Here is a 16868-nt window from a genome sequence, read left to right as displayed (position 1 = left end):
ATCCACATTTATTTCTTAAAATGTATGCCCAAAGAGAGATGTAAGAGATTTCTTACATTTATATGATATTTATATTTAGATATGTTGTTGAAATTGCTCTGCTTTTTCTAATACTAAGTTTGAATGTGCAGTTGAACACCTTTATACTGACAGGAAAGGACCTTCATCCGGTCCAGCCAACTCAAAATCACAGTGGGCTGAATGTACAAAACTAATTGTTTGTTGGATTTTTACCTTCATCACAGTTATTGAAGAATAGCCACTAACTTGATAAATAAAAGCCAGCCAATTAGAACTAACTTAAGCAGGGATTTGCTTAATTAGTGCATAACTTTTACCATGTTTGCAATTAAACAAATTACCCCAAACCAGTGACCGTGCAGTTCTGTGAGGGTCCATGGTTTTGTGGAAGGACTGCACACTTCACCTGCCTCATAATCCTGTTTGACCCTCAGAAAAGCAACCTGTTACAATGCTGTGGAGGGCTTTTCATATCCCAGCAACAACACGAACCCTTTGACAACACTACCAAATATTTATTTCTTTATCTATTAATTTTAGTTAAAGTTATAATATAATAAAGAAATAAATGTATATTAAATATGACATAATACTGTAATTATATAAATAAATGCATTATTTTCTGGTAAAACATCAGCCAATGGAATGTACTGGAAGCCTCGTATGACGCTTTAGCTTTGTTAACAAAGTCATTATTCATGCGAAAAGGTTGACCACAAACTAAATAAATGAATGAATGAATGAATGAATAAATAAATAAATAAATAAGTAAATAAAGTAAGTTTACCGGTGGCCTGCGCTCGGAAGTGTGCGACGAGTGATGTCATGCGGAGGGAGGAAACCGATCTCGACAGCTAAGATGGCGGAGGAGCAGCAAGAGTCATCACAGGGAGAGATGGAGGGTGAGAGAAACAGTTACACCAACAAATATCAAGCAAAGTGCGCTGCCATTTCTCTTCTAAACGAAACTCTTATCCACACGAACATCTGTAAAGCGTTTCAGCCGTTGCCTCCTCCGTGCTGAATCTGGCTGATGTGCAGCGGTGAGGGGCACACAGAGGCCAGAGCTTCTGGGCTAACGTTAGCTAGCTGCCAATGCTACACAAAGAAAAAAAAAAGCTTGTTTAGTTAATGTCAAGGCAGCAGTGAGTGACAGTCCCAGAGGTTTTGGCTTTTGGAAATGCTTAAAATGTGTACTTATTATTAAAGAAAAGGCGTCGTATTTTTAGTTTATAAAACTGCGTCGTGGCTAGAATTTGTTTTGTTTTCGCACAAGTCGCGCTAGCCAAGCTTAGCTGACTGACGTTAGCTTGTAGGTTAACTTGTTTTCATGTTAAATGCTGACCAAGGGCTAAATGCGCTCTTGTTTGCTTATTGGTGTCAGCAGGTGATGAAAACGGAAGGGGGGAGTGTGTCTTTGTCAACTGATTTATTCCACATTTTATTACATTTTGTTTACATGCAGCTGTCTGGCATTAAAACGAATTCAGTGGTTTCGCCACTGAGAAGGAAAACACCGCGTTAAAAGGGCTTTGTGAAAAAGGACATTTAAACCAAAACGACATGCAGCACCTGGCGCCGTTACTTTTATTAAGAAACTGGCATCTTAACCTACACTGTATTACGGGTGATCGAGTTTATTTATTTATTTTTACAGCCAAGATAATGCAGTCGCATTTAATTGTGATTGTTAAATACAAGCTAGGCATTTTTTAATTTCCTAGTAAAACCAAGTAATATCGAGTTAGTTCAGTTTTAATTCCTGGCTTGTTTGGGTATTACATTGTCAAACAGCATTGCAGGTGCAATGCAGGTACACTGCCAGTGTCACTAGGTCACACCTGCGTAAACACACCAAATGTAAACGTGAATGCAGTCAGAGATGGGCCAAATCAGCTTGTTCTGATTCCCATCCAATACAGCTTGGGTGTCTGCTAATACTGACTAGAGATAAGATACCGGTTTTAAATTAATAATCTATAACGCTGTGAGCAAGAGACTAGAAAGTATTCTTATATGTGTCAGGAAATACGAGACTTAACTTAAAACATTTTCCTAACTTTGAAAACTGAAAAGGAACAAATAAATATAATTCTATACAAATGTTGATATTTATTAGTGAAATAAAAGAAAACAGCCCTAGGATACACGTGGCAAAGTAAACACAGCAACACAGAAATGAATCGAATGGGCTGGCTCGTTATCACTGATAGCTGGTCCAGTTTTCACAGTTGGTATCTGATCGATATCCAATCCAAATATTGAATTGGTGCAACAGTTGTTTCCCTAGTAGCAAATGCTTGTATCCTAACTTTCTGAAACACTAAAAGCTGAAACTGTGTTTTAGCTTTCAGTTCATACTGTTTCTATTTTTTCATTTTTTTCAAACCACACATCTGTGCAGTAGATCACATTAGGATCGCACTCTACTAAAAAAGTTAACCTAAGCAGTTTTCCTCAGACTAGCATCCTTTAACGAAACATTAGCACCTCCATACAGTTTGGGAAGATGGAGTTCTGCTTTGATACTGCAGATGTTTGTAGTGCAGTTTTGGTCTCAGTTTCAGAACTGTTACAGTGCTGTTGTCAGTTTATAGTACCATAAATGCTACTATATTTATGGTAATGTAAATCTAAAGTACACACTTTGCATCACTGGAACACTGCGATTTCAAATAGTGCTTCTAATCTGATGTGCAGTTAAAATCCCAATGCCACAGCTTCACTATCCTCTGTTTCGGCCAGTATGTCATTTAAGTACTACTCTACTCCTGAAGCCTCTTGAATTTGTCACCCTTGTCTTACAGGAGTGAACTGCCTAGCATATGATGAGGCCATAATTGCTCAACAGGACCGGATTCAGCAGGAGGTAAGGAAGCCCTTTTTATCTTAAAGGTCAAGTTTAGTTTGGGCAGCAAAAAGAAATAAAGATAGCTTGGCGTTATTCTGGGGATCCGGATGAGCAACTTCAGAAATCTCAGATCACATGTGGACAGGGCTATAAAAGCATAATTTGCACACTGAAAACAAATGAGATGCATGTCTTTGAGAATCTATCTTTGCAGTAATTACATTGACCTTTACCTGTAACAGGGTTTATGTGCACAGCTGTGAGCTTATAATAAAAGAAATGTTACTAATGCATAATCACAGATGTACTGTGTAATAAAAAGTCTAAAAACAAGTATGGAGATGGATTGCAGTGACTAATTTGCAGTTTTGTGTGTGTGGTTGTGCAGATAGCCAACAGTAACCCTTTAGTGTCAGACAGACAGGACCTGTCGGTGCTGCAGGGCGAGTACGCTGAGGATGACATGGTTTATCAGCTCAAGATCAAGGTCAGTCAGAGCGCAGCACCTCTCAGGTTACTGCAGCCACGTGTCAATCCAAAGTTTCTCTGTTTAAATTCGCAATAACAGTTTTGGATCTGATCTTAAAGATTTTTTAAAATTATTGTTATTACAGGACCTGCACAAAAAATACTCGTACATTCGCAAGACGCGACCAGATGGAAACTGTTTCTACAGAGCCTTTGGCTTTGCACATCTCGAGTCCCTGCTAGATGACAGCAAAGAACTTCAGAAGTGAGTGCCAGAGTGGTTACTGTGTGTGCTCTGCTGGCTGTTGGTGTCTATACTCAATGTGTGAATGTGTGTGAGCAGTACACTGTGTTCTGTTTTCAATATTTTAAAATTCAGATAAGCACATAGGTGGCTTTAATATTTACAATGTTTACCTTTAAATACACATTTTGTCTCTTCAGGTTCAAAGCAGTTGCAGCTAAAAGTAAACTGGATCTGGTTAACGAAGGTTTCACTGAGTTTACTATTGAAGATTTTCACAATACTGTGAGTATTCTGGCAAACCTAAATGACTATTTTGCTGAAGTTGCTGTAGTAGCAAATGCATGTCATCTAGTTAGATACATTTGTTTTATTTTCTGCTTTTTTGCATTGCTACTGTAAAAAAGCTTAAAAAAAGAGGTGTAAAACCCTCAACCTGACTGACAGCATATCATTTGTTATGTTGGATAAGGTGCAGATGACGATCCTTACTGACTAGCCAATTTTAGATGGTCATCTGCCAGAGCACATGATGTGTTCAATGAAATGGAACATGCAGCCAAATTTGTTTTGGCCAGTTAAATAGAAAGTTGGCAAGCTGAGGCCCGAGTACATGAGTCTAAATATGTAAATATTGTTTTTCCTGCTAGTTCATGGACTTGATTGAACTGTGTGAGAAACAGCCGAGGCTGCAGGAGGTGCTGAGCTCCTTCAACGACCAGAACGTATCAGACTATGTGGTGGTGTACCTGCGGTTGCTCACCTCAGGCTACTTGCAGCGAGAGCATACCTTCTTTCAGCATTTCATAGAGGGTGGGCGCACTGTCAAGGAGTTCTGCCAGCAGGTGAAGGTTTTCCCTACATAGATAACCATTTTCCTGTTTTTAAATTTAAATACAATGTACATAACTGTTGAATTGTTATGACCGACGTTGTGTAAAGAGTACAGTGTTTGCCATTCTGGTATAATGAAGATGTTTTATTGTCTGAAACTCAAACCTAATGTGCTTTTTTTTTTTTTCTTTCTCTTTTTCCAAGGAGGTAGAGCCAATGTCTAAAGAAAGTGACCACATTCACATCATCGCCTTAGCTCAGGCCTTGGACGTATCCATTCTGGTGGAGTACATGGATAGAGGAGAGGGAGGAACAGTCAATCACCACGTCTTTCCCGAAGGCGGAGACCCCCGCATCTTCCTCCTCTATAGACCTGGCCATTACGACATCTTGTACAAATAGCACTCCTGGCCACGGCCCATCTCATGCATCTCCTGCTGTGTGCCGCAGCAGCGCATTCAGAAAATGCTACCAGCAGCCATGCTGATGAAACATACATCTGTGTATAAGATTACACTTGTGTATTTGGAAAAAAAAAAAGAAAAAGAGAGAGAAAATCACATTACTTGCCTCCTTTGCCCTTCTCGCCCCAAACCCCCAAATTTACCTTCAGTCATAACAAAATGATGAAATAAAAAAAAAAAAATCTTTGGAAATATAGAAGTGACTCCAACCATTTAGAGTTGTACAGGGTTTTTTTTTCTTTTGTGGTTGTAAATGTTATCTACTTGCTTTGTTTGTTTCTTTTCCTTTGTTACACTGCGTTTCATTGAGTTTTATTAAAGCAATTTACATCTTATTTCTTGTGTCAGTATGATTTTTGTTTTTCAGTTAAATATTGAAAGTTGACAATAACGTTCTTAGTCATCACTGCACACTGATGGAACCTGATATAACTATACTTTAATTGAGAGCATTATTGCACTATTCCTGCAGGTCAAATTAGAGGGAGAGGGGAAAGAAGACGATGGGACTATACAGTAATAAATTGTATATGAACTACGAGAGAAAACATGTTAAAATGTTGCTGGTTTCCTAAAAACAGTTTGATCTATAGTTTTCAATATACGGATGTCAGTGATTTACACGGACAGCTGCTTTTTGGCAGGATGGTTAAGTGGGTGTATATTGTTTACACTTGCACTCACACACATGCGCAGTTCCGTCACTGCAGCATAACCGAGTCAAAGATCGTCTATAGGGTAGCAAATACTTTGCTCTAGCATTTTATGGACGGAGAGTCCTCTTGGTAGTAAGAAAAAATACCAAAGTGAGAACTCTTACGACAAAGGTTGGAGTGAAACTAAGGCAAGATGTCTCCGTTTTTAAAGTCGTTTTTGTCAGGCAGAAGAGTTTTTGGCGCTTATTTACGGTATCATTCTTCTCTAACTGGTATGTACAAAACGTCATATTTTTGTAATAAAAAATATGTATATTTTTCATGACATTTAATGCTACACATGACTGCCGACTGATAAGCTAACTAGCTACAACAGGTTAGCCATTCACGGAGATGAAGGACTTTGGTGTAACGGTGGGTGCAAGCTAGTGACGTATTCACTGAAAAAAGCAGTTGTACCACGAGGAAGCCCTCTATAATACAGTCGGTTTCTAGTTTACACATTAAACCCTATTAAAGGTCATCGTAGCTGTGTAGAAAGATGTGCTTTAAGTCTCTAATCGTAGCCGCAGTGTGTCTTCTAAACAGTGGTGTGTTGCTTTGTGCAGACCTTCGCTCACGGTTATAGTTAGGGTGGGCAACACTTAGTCAAACACCTGTCAGTACAACACCATAAACTGCAGCTTCCGAAAAGCTGAACCAAACTACGGAAGCGTAGAGCTGCCACCCAGGCAAAAGAAAAATAGAAGTATATCACATTATAACGTGAAAAGTTTATTGTTCTAACAAGATACTTTTCGTGTTTGTACAATATACTTTTGACGTTTGAACAATATAATATCACGTTATTACAATATGCATAATTATCACGTTCGTAGAATATAAATATTATATTGTACGAACGTGAAAAGTATCTTGTTAGAACAATAAACTTTTCACGTTATAACGTGATATACTTCTATTTTTCTTTTGCCTGGGTGGCAGCTCTACGCTTCCGTACCAAACAGTAAAGCATGTTCATCACATGGATTTGACTGAAAGATTCTGTGCTTGATCTTTACAACAGTATCAGCAATGAATAAATGTATCTTATATACACTGCTGTTGCATAAACTTGTAAATCACGTTAAAGTTGAGGGAACTTCCTCAAAAGAAATTATTAGTGTCTGTTTATAACCTAAGAAAAGAGCTCAATCATGATCATGCAAAAATAACAGCTGTTTTGTGTATTACTGATAACTCCTGTGTCTCATCTTTGTTTCACTGTAGCTGAACTGATTGAAAACATGGATAAGAAAGCAACCTGGGACCGCTTCTACACCGAGACCAGCAGCGGGAAAGCCCCCTTCAAAAACTTTGAGTGGTTTTTTGGTTTCGATTCTGTCCGAGACTTCATCATGCCCCTCTTGCAAACTATGTCTCGCCCAGACGCTGCGCTCCACGTGGTGGATATGGGCTGTGGGACATCAGCACTGGGACCCTCTATCTACAGGCACTCTCCTGTCTCCGTTCATGTCACTTGTGCTGACATTTCCCCCATAGCTGTGAAACTAATGCAGGAACACATTCAAGCCAAAGCCATTCAACCTCACAGCTGTTCTTCTCAAATTGAGTTCGTAGAGCTGGACTGCACACAGCTTGATAAACGCTTCAGTCCTAGTACTGTGGACCTTATAATTGACAAGGGGACCACTGATGCCTTGTTAAGGTCCAGGGAGGGGAAGCAGAATGCCAGCCTGGTCTTGAAGCAGTGTTTAAGGGTGTTGCGGAGTTCAGGGTCCTTGCTCCAGTTTTCTGATGAGGACCCTGACTCCAGGCTTATTTGGCTGGAGACGGCTGCACAGGATCCGGGAGTGATGACAGCAGATGTTGGGGTGCAGGAGGTTGGGGAGCTAAGGGGGATCCATTACTACTGCTACCAGGTGACCCCTCACCCTGTTCTATAGCTGTAACTTTTTACTCCAGTAAATAAATAAAATAATACAACACAACTGTCATTAATATCATCTTTCTTCTCATAAGACATAAGTAGAAATATTCCGTGGTGTAGAATAACTTTAACTCATATAGCACATATATTGTATTATAGTCTGTATGAGTAAACTATGTATAGAATCATCTCTGAACTGTAAATCTGTGTCTCATGTTTGAGTTGCATAGATTTGTCTCTCTCTTTCATTACTTGTCACACACTGCCATCTAGTGGCCAGCAGGCACCCAGCATCCAGGATTTCAAATCCCATCCAGCAGAACACAACACTGTAATACAATGTGCAAATATACTTTGCACACACATGCCTCTTTTAGAGAAATATTTAAAGACATGCAGCTCAGTAGAGTAGAAACATTTCCAGGCCTGGAGACAGCAGTTTTAGGTACACGATAGAATGTTTGATGTGCAGTAGATTTGGGAGATCATATTATGGAAGTACTGAACTTCTATATACAGGGAGATAAGTAGGCAAAGCTGTTGTGGTGTTGTGGCAGTGTGTTTTCCAGGTCGCGACCACAACACTCATTTCCTCTTTGTAAACATAAGAGTAGCTCTAGGTACAAAGTACCAAAGTTAGAGTGCGCTACAACAGGGAAGAAAGAAAAGGGAAGAAAAAACATCAGCTAGACACATTAATGGTATCCAATCAAATTAATATTTTTTTGGCAGTGTTGGATCTCCTGCGTTCAGATAGTATTTCTGATTTATTAATTCATGTTACTCAGATTTATTTATGAAAAATATCGAAATACCTGGCAGCTTTACATAATACATCACAAATGTCATCCAGTCATCTATTATCTTCCACTTTTCCAATTCTACCTTTTTGGGAGGGTGGGTGGGTGGAAAAGGCATCTCTCTAGCACAAAGACAGCCGCTCACACCTATGGGCAATTTAAAAGACAAACAAAAAACAAAGAGAAAAAACAACCTAACCCCACTGACCTGCATGTCTCTGCGGGAAGAAGCCTGAGTACTCACACACAGAGAGAAACGCCACACAGAAATGATGATGAGGGATACTTGTTGGGAGGTAACAGTGTGCCTAAATTGCAAATGCATTATGCATTTCAACCTGTCAGGCAGTAGTCCCATGCATTTTCAAATCCTCCACCATCATACCAGTCTCCAAAAGACCGGACATGTCCACCCTAAATGACTTCAGGCCAGTGGCACTCACACCAATTGCCATGAAATGCCTCGAAAAACTGGTTCTCACACACATCAACCACATGTCCCCAGACACTGCCGATCGCCTCCAGTTTGCCTACCCCCCAGTCGATCAGTGGATGACGCGGTAGCAATACCCTTACACCATGCTCTGCAACATCTGGAAAGTAGCAGAATGTATGCCAGGATGCTTTTCCTGGTCTACGGTTCTGCTTTCAACACCAGCTGATCAAGAAGCTCACAGACCTCGGCGTCCCAACTCCCATCTACAACTGGATTCTGGAATTCCTGACAGATAGACCACAGGTGGTGAGAATGGGAAGACGGGTGTCTGCTGAACTCACAGTCAGCACAAGATTCCTACAGAGCTGTTTCCTCAGGCCCAAACTCTTCACCCTGTACAGTTATGACCGTGTTTCCACCCAGGATAACAGCCACAGACTCCTGGGATTGCAGTTCACAACAGACCTGAGGTGGACTCTTAACACCACGGCCACAGTGAAAAAAAGCCCAGCAAAGGCTTTATCTCATTAGGCTGCTCAGGAAAGCCGGCCTGAACCATTGCCCTCTCACCCAGGCCCACAGAGGACTAATAGAGAGCATCCTCTCCGCAGGCATGGGAACACCACACAGGCAGAGACGAAGGCTCTGCAAAGAGTCATGAAGACTGCGGAGAGGATCATAGGGACAAAACTTCCATCCATGGACTCTATATACACACAGCACTGCAGGAAAAGAGCAGAGGGGATTATCACAAACTCACTCCATCCAGCTCACTCTATGCTCAGACACAGGAGCTGCACATACAACCTAAGACACAGCAGAGCAGACAGCATCATCACTCACAGAACAAAGTTTATCAATAGCTTCTTCCCCACCACAGTCAGACTGATGGAAAACAAAAACCACTGAACAATGTGCAATAATAACCCCAAACTATCTCACCAGGAATGTGCATATGCTAACCGTGCAATATCTGCAATATAATTAGACTTGTGTATATACTGCCACCCCTCTTGTAAAGGGGGTCTGATTTATAATTTACAATATTAGTATTGTATTGTCTTGTTTAGTCATCTTTACTATGACTGAGAGAGCTCTGCACAAGAATTGCAGATGCCTTGACTGCTGGTTTATGCACAAATAGCAAATAAAGACCCTTAACCCTTGAAAAATATAAGACTGAAAATATCAGACTAAACTACACCACTACTTCCCTTATTGCAATCATATGTGGCTACATTTCCACCCAAACTCTTTTTGCATGAATCCAGCATCTAGTAAACATGCTAGAAAACCTCTGTGTGTCTTTAGCTTTAAAATGCACTTCACTACTAACAAAACCGTCTGACACTGTGTGAATTTTACACATGACAAAACTCTTCTCTGTGTTAATGCAATGTAATGTAATGTGTCATCTTTAGAGAGACTTTCAACCTCGTAATTCAATAGATTTATTTCTGCATTTGTCCAGTTTTGTTGTGAAAGGTGTGAGGTTAAAATATTCATTTGAAGTCTTCTTAAAGTGGGATTTTTGACAAAATGCTTCTTCAGCTTCAGGATCTTCTTTGGTGGGATACTCCTGAACTTTGTCCAACATGCCACCCCCTGGGACATACCAGTGGCTTTTAGTCTTTGCGTTGTTAGTCAGTGAAAAAAGTATCAGGAATAAAGTATCAGGCTCGACTTTTCTGAATTTGTTTTTATTTTCTTATGACATAAACATTCAAAAACTAATTTAACTGATAAACTATTATTTGAAAAGATTAAAAAAGAGAAACAGCATGATTAAAAATAGATTTTAGAGGAAACGCTGCTCAATCTGATGACTGTAAAAGATGTAAGAAAATACTCTGATTAAATATTAGCATGAATTTTAACCAAATGAAGCTTGTTTATGAATGGCAACAATGCAGTTCAGTGAATCATCATCATCATTGTCACCACCATTTGTAAAATCATTCTTTAAACAAGCTGAGAAATGTTACTGGCTCGTCTTCATCCTCCTGCTCAGCATTCATGCAGAAAAACGGCGGGTTGAGTTTTTGGGGATCGACTAATCCAATGACATTGTTGAAGAAGCTGAAAAACAGAAGAAAAATGAAGCAAAATGAATCAGAGGATACCAACAGTTTTCTTCAACCAGGATCACAGATGCTCAGAGACTTTAGAGTGTGAGAAAAAGGCAAATGCCCTACTGAGGGACCCAGTTCAGTGTTTACTGACAAATATTAAGGGAAAAAACGCAATGTGACAAATAGTTTTGGAAACATGCATGTAAGTTCTAGAACAATATTAAAAGTCTTCTGCCCACTGACCTGTTGACCACCCAGTCACCGTTGCTGGTGTGGTACAGAGTACTGACGGGGATGCATCCAAACTCGGTGACAGTGGTAAAGTACTTGGCTGCAGAAACAAGAAGTGGATCACATGGGAGCTGAGGCAGCGCAACCAGACGAGCAGGTTTGTTTGTGTTCAACACAAGCTTATGTAAGAGAATGTCATGTGTTACAAACTAACACATGACTTTGCAATTTTTCGCTTTGATTTCCTCTTATTGTACCTGATCCCGTCTTCATCTTCTGCTCCCCGTACCAACTGTTGACCAGGACTCCCTGTCCAGGACCAGAGGAGGCACCTAACACAACCTGGCCCATCAGGGTGGCATTTCTTGGAACTGCCAGCGGGTGGAAGTCAGGGCTCAGACGCTGCTTAGTGCATGTGCGGTTCTTGTTGTTTATTTTATACATAACACCCTAGAGGACAGGGCACCATTACACAGTCGTTTATGGTATACAGGATAAACTTGAATGCAAATATTACTGCTGTGTCGTCGCTACCTCTCTGTACAGTAGAAGCACATCAAGGTGGTAGGTCTTATTGTCATAGAGTCCAAACTGTCTGAAGCGGATGCGCTCTCCCAGTCCATCATAGATGTACTTGGAGAATGCCAGCAGCTTCTGACTTGCAGTGGACTTTCAAACAGAGGCAAATGTTTGTCATTGCAGATTACTCTGAATAACTAACAACTGCATTAAGTATCAGTTGTTATTGCAACACTCAATCGTAATCGAGGGATATGAGAGGAGACTTACCACAGACAGGCTTCCGCTCATCAGTGGCGGGTATCCTGTGAAAATTAAAGAAGGATTTTGGAGGATTTACACTACAAATGTGCTACATTGCTAACTTGGTGATTCTACACTGAAGCAAAAACAAATCGGCACCAGCAGTTCTGATGCTAAAGCAAGAGAACTGCTGCATTTGGAGACATTTGAAGAAAGAGGACTTTAAAGTCTGTGTACTCACTGCAATGTCGTGGTCTCTGAGCGAGACAGCCCACGGACAGGCACACAAGCAGGACGAGGACCTTCATGCTGTCAGACTGCAGATCTGAACGTTTTCCTCTGCAACAGCTGCTCATATGATACTGCTTTAAAAATCTCACTTCCTTAAAAAACAAGCAGGTGATACTCCCATTCTGTATCTGCAGCCAAGTTTTTTGTTTGTCATTTCTCAATACAGCAGTTATGTCAGAATAAAGGTCAAGGGGAATTACCTTTTAATAATAGAAACTGCGTTTTAGCTGTTTTGACCCCTAACTAAAAACCAAGGGGAGGAGCTAGAAGGCTGACTGAAGAGAGAGTTGAGAGGATAGACTGCATGTAGATACAATGTAAAAAAGCAGCTTTTGTAACCTTAACCACTCCCACCTCATATGTACACAAACTACTTTAATAAGCTGGAAACTATGTCTGCTGGCAAAGGTGACTAGTGTCACCTCTCTGGTGAACGCACCCAGAAAGCAAGGAATAACTGGAAACCAGCAAGGTGGGCATTAAACACAAAGATTTTTGATCCTCCATGACTTTTTTCCTGAAACGATTAGGTCACATTAATATGTTTTTTTTGGTGTCAATAGACAGATTTTGTGAATACATCCTTCTTTACCTTTACTTATGAAACAAGAGACAAGAAATACACCGCATGCAATCATGTGTTACATTTTTATTGATGAACACAACATGTGGCCACAACACAGTGTTAGAAAATGGGAAGTAAGAAAAGCAAATATGAGAGGCAATAACCTGTTGCAAAAAAAAAACAAAACTAAAAAAACAAACAAAAAACCAGATGATTGTTGGAACCGCTTTATCATTTTCTGTATGCCAGAAAGAAAGCAAAATTCATCCTGATAAGAGATACACAGAAGAACAATGAGGCCAAACTTGCCCTCCATGTTTCAAACAGGAATAAGGAGGAGACGGCATATTATATGCAATTACATGCCATTCAGTTTTATTTATATAATGCCAATTCACAACATTGGTGATCTCACTGCACTGTGTAAGGTAAAAACCTGCCAAAACCTTCACTGCAGCTTAAAGAACAAGCTGGTGAAATCCTCAGACTGCTCTCCATTCGCCGTCATCTCTGTTGGGCAGTAGTCGGGGGGGTTGAGCTGACCGGGGTCAGAAATCCCAATGACGTTGTTGAAGAAGCTGGTGAGCACAAAGAAAGCGACACAGCTTTTACTTGGACACACGCAAACGTATTGCAATCTACATTTTTCCTACTATAGACTTGAGAGGAAACTAACCCTGTCACCATCCATCCATACTCTTGTGTCTGGTACATAGTGTTGACTGGAATGCATCCGAATTCAGTGAAGGTAGTCAGGTACTTTCCTGGAAGGACAGAGATGAAATGTGTCCATAAACAGAGTGCAGATAAACAGTCAGGATGAGAGTTCTGAACATTAGATGCCAACTCACCTGTATTTCCAGGAAGATTTCCAGTCCAGGTGTTGACCAGGAGTCCCTCACCGGGTCCAGATGAGCTGCCCACGATGGCTTGGCCCACCAGAGTTGAATTTATTGGGATTTCCATAGGATGGAAGTCTGCCTTCAGAGGCTTTTTCTTGCATGTACGAGCTTTGTCGTCAATCTCATACATGGCAGCCTGGTGCATGAGTTGTGGGGTGAGAATGAGAATCGCTTTAGATCAACTTTCTTTGCAGTTAAATATGATATTATTCAGTCTAAAGAAGAGGGTTGCATTAGTTGAACTCATGTTCAACTAATGCAATAAAATGAGTTCCCATCTTATTTCATTAAAACATTAAGGAAAGAAAACACTTTCTTATAACACGTTGTGTTGTTAGTCTCATGCGTCTCCACTTCAGCAGAATTATATCAGCAGTAATTTTCACACTAAAACAAATATTTGAGACGTTCTTGTGTTTGCTTTGGTCACCTCTCTGAAGAGCAGCAGGGCGTCATAGGTGAATGACTTGTTCTGGTAGTTCCCCAGCTCCGTGAGCCGGACCCTTTGTCCCCATCCATCGTACACGTATTTGGCATAAATCCACAGCTTTTCATTCTGTGTGGACTGGAGAAACAGAATGCAAGATTGTTGTCATCTTTTTCGTTCACACAGAATATGAATGACAACTTTCATTTTCTTTGTTTGCTTTCCACACAGTCAGGCAGGCCCCACATGCTCACTCACCATAAACATCAATCAAAGCGTGCACTGAAGATGGTAAATGTAAGAGCAGCTTCTGGACCTTGACCTGAGCACTAAAATGTCTGGACTTGTATCTCAACACAGCAAAGACTACCTTATTCCTAACTCTGACCAATATCAATTTGCTTACAGAACAAACAGATGGACAGAGGATGTCCACTGCTCCCCATATTGCACTGTGTCCACATGCTCTTTCATTACATTTCTGCCTATCCCAGATGCACTGGCTGATAAGTGATCTCACCCTTTTATTCTTTTTTAAATGCTTTTTACCTACTATTCACCCAAACATTTCTAATGTACAATAACAATAGAGGCTTCATTTTCCCTTATAATTAATAACAATAATAAGTTTAGTAAGTTTTTAAGCACAGAAAACATAAACTCACAACAGTCAGGGCTCCAGTCAGAAGGGGAGGGCTTTCTGCGTGAAATAAGAGAAAACAGAATTATTTATTAATATTTACAAGTCAGCAGAGAAAACAGCAATGAGAAACAAGCAGTGAACTATCACTGTAACCACAACAGAGCTCGTCTCGATTTCCTTCCTTTACTCACTGCATGGGCGAGGTTTCTCTGCCAGGCAGCCTGCCAGCACGCACACTAACACCACCAAGAGTTTCATCTTCTAGGAATCCGCAGAGTTTCTCACAGGTAGTTGCGAAGTCTCTGGTGCTCTAGAGGAGCCACACTTCCTTATATATGCTGACAGATGACCAGACAGACCTAGATGCTTCCGGGTTTTATTTTCAACCAACATCTGAGGGCTCAAGTTCAGATTCGGGTGTTGTCAGGGTGAGGTCGCAGTGTAAGCCCATAAAAGGAAATATCTTTGTACATTAAAAGCTGGTTAATGTTTTCCAAGGGCAAGAGACTCGTACAGCAGAGTGTGTGTAGACTATAATTGCTTACAATTGTACAAATTCTGCAACCAAAGTGAAAACATATCCCCATTATGACCACCTGCCTAATATTGTGTGATGCACTCTGTATCCTGACCAGAACCACATTAAATCTGAGCTACAGCAGCTCGTCCATTGCTCGTCCCCACGTTTTATCAGTGAGCCTTGGCTGTCCATGACCGAGTTTCTCGTTCACCACTGTTCTTCATAGATACTCACACCGGCCACCGCAGATTGAGAACGTCCCACAAGAGCTGCAGTACTTGGAAATGTTCTGACTCAGTCTCCAAACAGTCACAGTTTGGCGCTCGTCAAACTCACGCTAATCGTTACGCTTGCAGTTTTTCGTCCTTCTAACACATCTTTGAGGGCAAAATGTTCACCTGCTCCCTAACATATCCCACCCACTAATGGCTGCCACGATGAAGAGAACATCGGTGTTATTCACTCTATCTGTAGGTGCTCATAATGTTATGCCACCTCTATTCATACAGTGCACTTACAGTGAGGACAAACTTCAAAAATACACCGCTTTCCAGTCGAATATTCATAACAGCGCTTAGTGATACTGTGTCATACTGTGTCATACTGCGCACAGTGGGCCAAGGGTAAAGCATGCTGTGTTTACAAAAGAGGGCAGCTCATAAAGCCCGAACAGGATTTTGGCCGAATGGGGACGGGTAAACATGTGCTCATGAATGACATCATTGTCATGTGATTGTAGAGGTGTATGACTGCAGTCAGCAGACCTAATAGCTTTAGATAAACCTACAAACCTACTTTTTAAAATGCATTAATTACATATATAAGCCTATACAAAACTTATAGTTATGCTATACAAGAACGCGTTTCTAATATTGCAGTTAATTTCAACCCGCCCCCCCCACCCGAACACACATCCTTTGCAAGTTATGCTATGTGTAGTATTACAAGATAGATTCTCTGAATTGTTTTTACTGTCATCATTGTCATCATCTTAATAATTTTACTCTTGACTGACTCAGTAATGCACCTTGTGAGATGTTTTTAATGTGTACGAGCAGACCATTTCTACTGTTATCATTTTCTATTTGGAAATTGAACAAACACCAACAGTTACAAGGGTATCTGACCTATAGGTGTAGACCTGCAGCGGTCATGTGTCGCACTGAAATGATGTCAGTCAGGTTTTTCTATTGTATTCACCTTGACCATGTTACACTCCCCTTATAAAGATAAATGGACTATATTTACATTACACTTTTCCCCATTGGCAGTTTGCAAAGGGCTCCATTTATTGACCTGTTAACACACAAACACACAGGTACACAACTAATGGTGGATCTGCCACACAAGGTACTGTTCTGTTGTCAGAAGCCATTTTTAGTCCACTGTCTCTGCATTACATCAACCTCGCTGCCATAAAGCACGCTGCAGGAACTCATTCCTAGCACTCTCTGTAAAGTTGTATAATAACTCTTCATTCTGTGACAGGTGAACACACCTGTCAGGCGTATGGTCCAATGCATATTTTTGTATAATACCTTCATGCAGCTTTTTCTTATGATTTAATTTGTACATCTTATTTATTAATGCAATTTGCACTTCTCCCTTACAAATGTCAGTCTTACTAACATCATTTTTCTTTTTCTTTGTTTTTTATCACTGTTGTGAATATATAAATTCCTGCACTATCTCATAGTATAAGGGCCTTACCAGGCACCTGTGGCACTTCTTTTTTAACTGTGCTGTTTAGT

The 16868-nt window shown here is 40.5% G+C and overlaps 4 protein-coding genes across 5 annotated transcripts in view; 2 read left to right on the top strand and 2 right to left on the bottom strand.

Annotated features, from left to right (window-relative positions):
* The first annotated feature begins 796 nt into the window (after positions 1-796).
* LOC116315509 (ubiquitin thioesterase OTUB1) lies at positions 797-5217 on the top strand. Its single transcript, XM_031733832.2, has 7 exons — positions 797-923; positions 2829-2890; positions 3261-3359; positions 3487-3605; positions 3785-3869; positions 4235-4429; positions 4623-5217. Exons 1-7 carry the CDS (start codon positions 842-844, stop codon positions 4818-4820), a joined length of 840 nt encoding a protein of 279 aa, XP_031589692.1. The 5' UTR covers positions 797-841; the 3' UTR covers positions 4821-5217.
* Positions 5218-5618: 401 nt separating this feature from the next.
* Positions 5619-7529, top strand: LOC116315500 (citrate synthase-lysine N-methyltransferase CSKMT, mitochondrial-like). The gene is made up of 2 exons (XM_039609321.1): positions 5619-5810; positions 6808-7529. Exons 1-2 carry the CDS (start codon positions 5732-5734, stop codon positions 7482-7484), a joined length of 756 nt encoding a protein of 251 aa, XP_039465255.1. The 5' UTR covers positions 5619-5731; the 3' UTR covers positions 7485-7529.
* A 2848-nt stretch (positions 7530-10377) lies between these two features.
* Positions 10378-12233, bottom strand: LOC116315503 (ependymin-like). Its single transcript, XM_039609322.1, has 6 exons — positions 12011-12233; positions 11797-11831; positions 11542-11676; positions 11265-11457; positions 11020-11107; positions 10378-10783 (listed from the first exon to the last, which is right to left on the bottom strand). Exons 1-6 carry the CDS (start codon positions 12123-12125, stop codon positions 10660-10662), a joined length of 690 nt encoding a protein of 229 aa, XP_039465256.1. The 5' UTR covers positions 12126-12233; the 3' UTR covers positions 10378-10659.
* A 461-nt stretch (positions 12234-12694) lies between these two features.
* Positions 12695-16868, bottom strand: part of LOC116328895 (ependymin-like) — a 30272-nt gene continuing 26098 nt past the window's right edge. The window contains exons 1-6 of one of the 2 annotated variants that reach the window (XM_039609324.1): positions 14789-15458; positions 14620-14654; positions 13958-14092; positions 13477-13663; positions 13302-13389; positions 12695-13203 (exon numbers count right to left, since the gene is read on the bottom strand). In XM_039609324.1, coding sequence (XP_039465258.1) covers positions 13074-13203; positions 13302-13389; positions 13477-13663; positions 13958-14092; positions 14620-14654; positions 14789-14855 — 642 coding nt within the window. In that variant the 5' untranslated portion in view covers positions 14856-15458 and the 3' untranslated portion in view covers positions 12695-13073. Of the gene's footprint in view, positions 13204-13301; positions 13390-13476; positions 13664-13957; positions 14093-14619; positions 14655-14788; positions 15459-16868 lie in introns of those variants that run through there. The other variant, XM_039609325.1, reaches the window with a different exon arrangement.

Source organism: Oreochromis aureus, linkage group 3 (genome assembly GCF_013358895.1).
Source record: "Oreochromis aureus strain Israel breed Guangdong linkage group 3, ZZ_aureus, whole genome shotgun sequence".
In the NCBI taxonomy this organism is placed as follows: domain Eukaryota; kingdom Metazoa; phylum Chordata; class Actinopteri; order Cichliformes; family Cichlidae; genus Oreochromis; species Oreochromis aureus.
Note: the sequence above shows the minus strand (reverse complement) of the source record. Positions and strands in the feature narration are given on the sequence as shown.

Bases quoted from the DNA above. Each gene is read 5' to 3' on its own strand.
- LOC116315509 (XM_031733832.2), top strand. From the start codon at position 842: ATGTCATGCGGAGGGAGGAAACCGATCTCGACAGCTAAGATGGCGGAG. The intron at 3,360-3,486 runs GTCAGTCAGAGC...TTGTTATTACAG, and splicing joins TTTATCAGCTCAAGATCAAG to GACCTGCACAAAAAATACTC. The intron at 3,870-4,234 runs GTGAGTATTCTG...TTTTCCTGCTAG, and splicing joins TTGAAGATTTTCACAATACT to TTCATGGACTTGATTGAACT.
- LOC116315500 (XM_039609321.1), top strand. From the start codon at position 5,732: ATGTCTCCGTTTTTAAAGTCGTTTTTGTCAGGCAGAAGAGTTTTTGGC. The intron at 5,811-6,807 runs GTATGTACAAAA...GTTTCACTGTAG, and splicing joins GTATCATTCTTCTCTAACTG to CTGAACTGATTGAAAACATG.
- LOC116315503 (XM_039609322.1), bottom strand. From the start codon at position 12,125: ATGAGCAGCTGTTGCAGAGGAAAACGTTCAGATCTGCAGTCTGACAGC. The intron at 11,677-11,796 runs GTAAGTCTCCTC...TCTGTTTGAAAG, and splicing joins TGAGCGGAAGCCTGTCTGTG to TCCACTGCAAGTCAGAAGCT. The intron at 10,784-11,019 runs GTCAGTGGGCAG...TCTGTTTTTCAG, and splicing joins GGTGACTGGGTGGTCAACAG to CTTCTTCAACAATGTCATTG.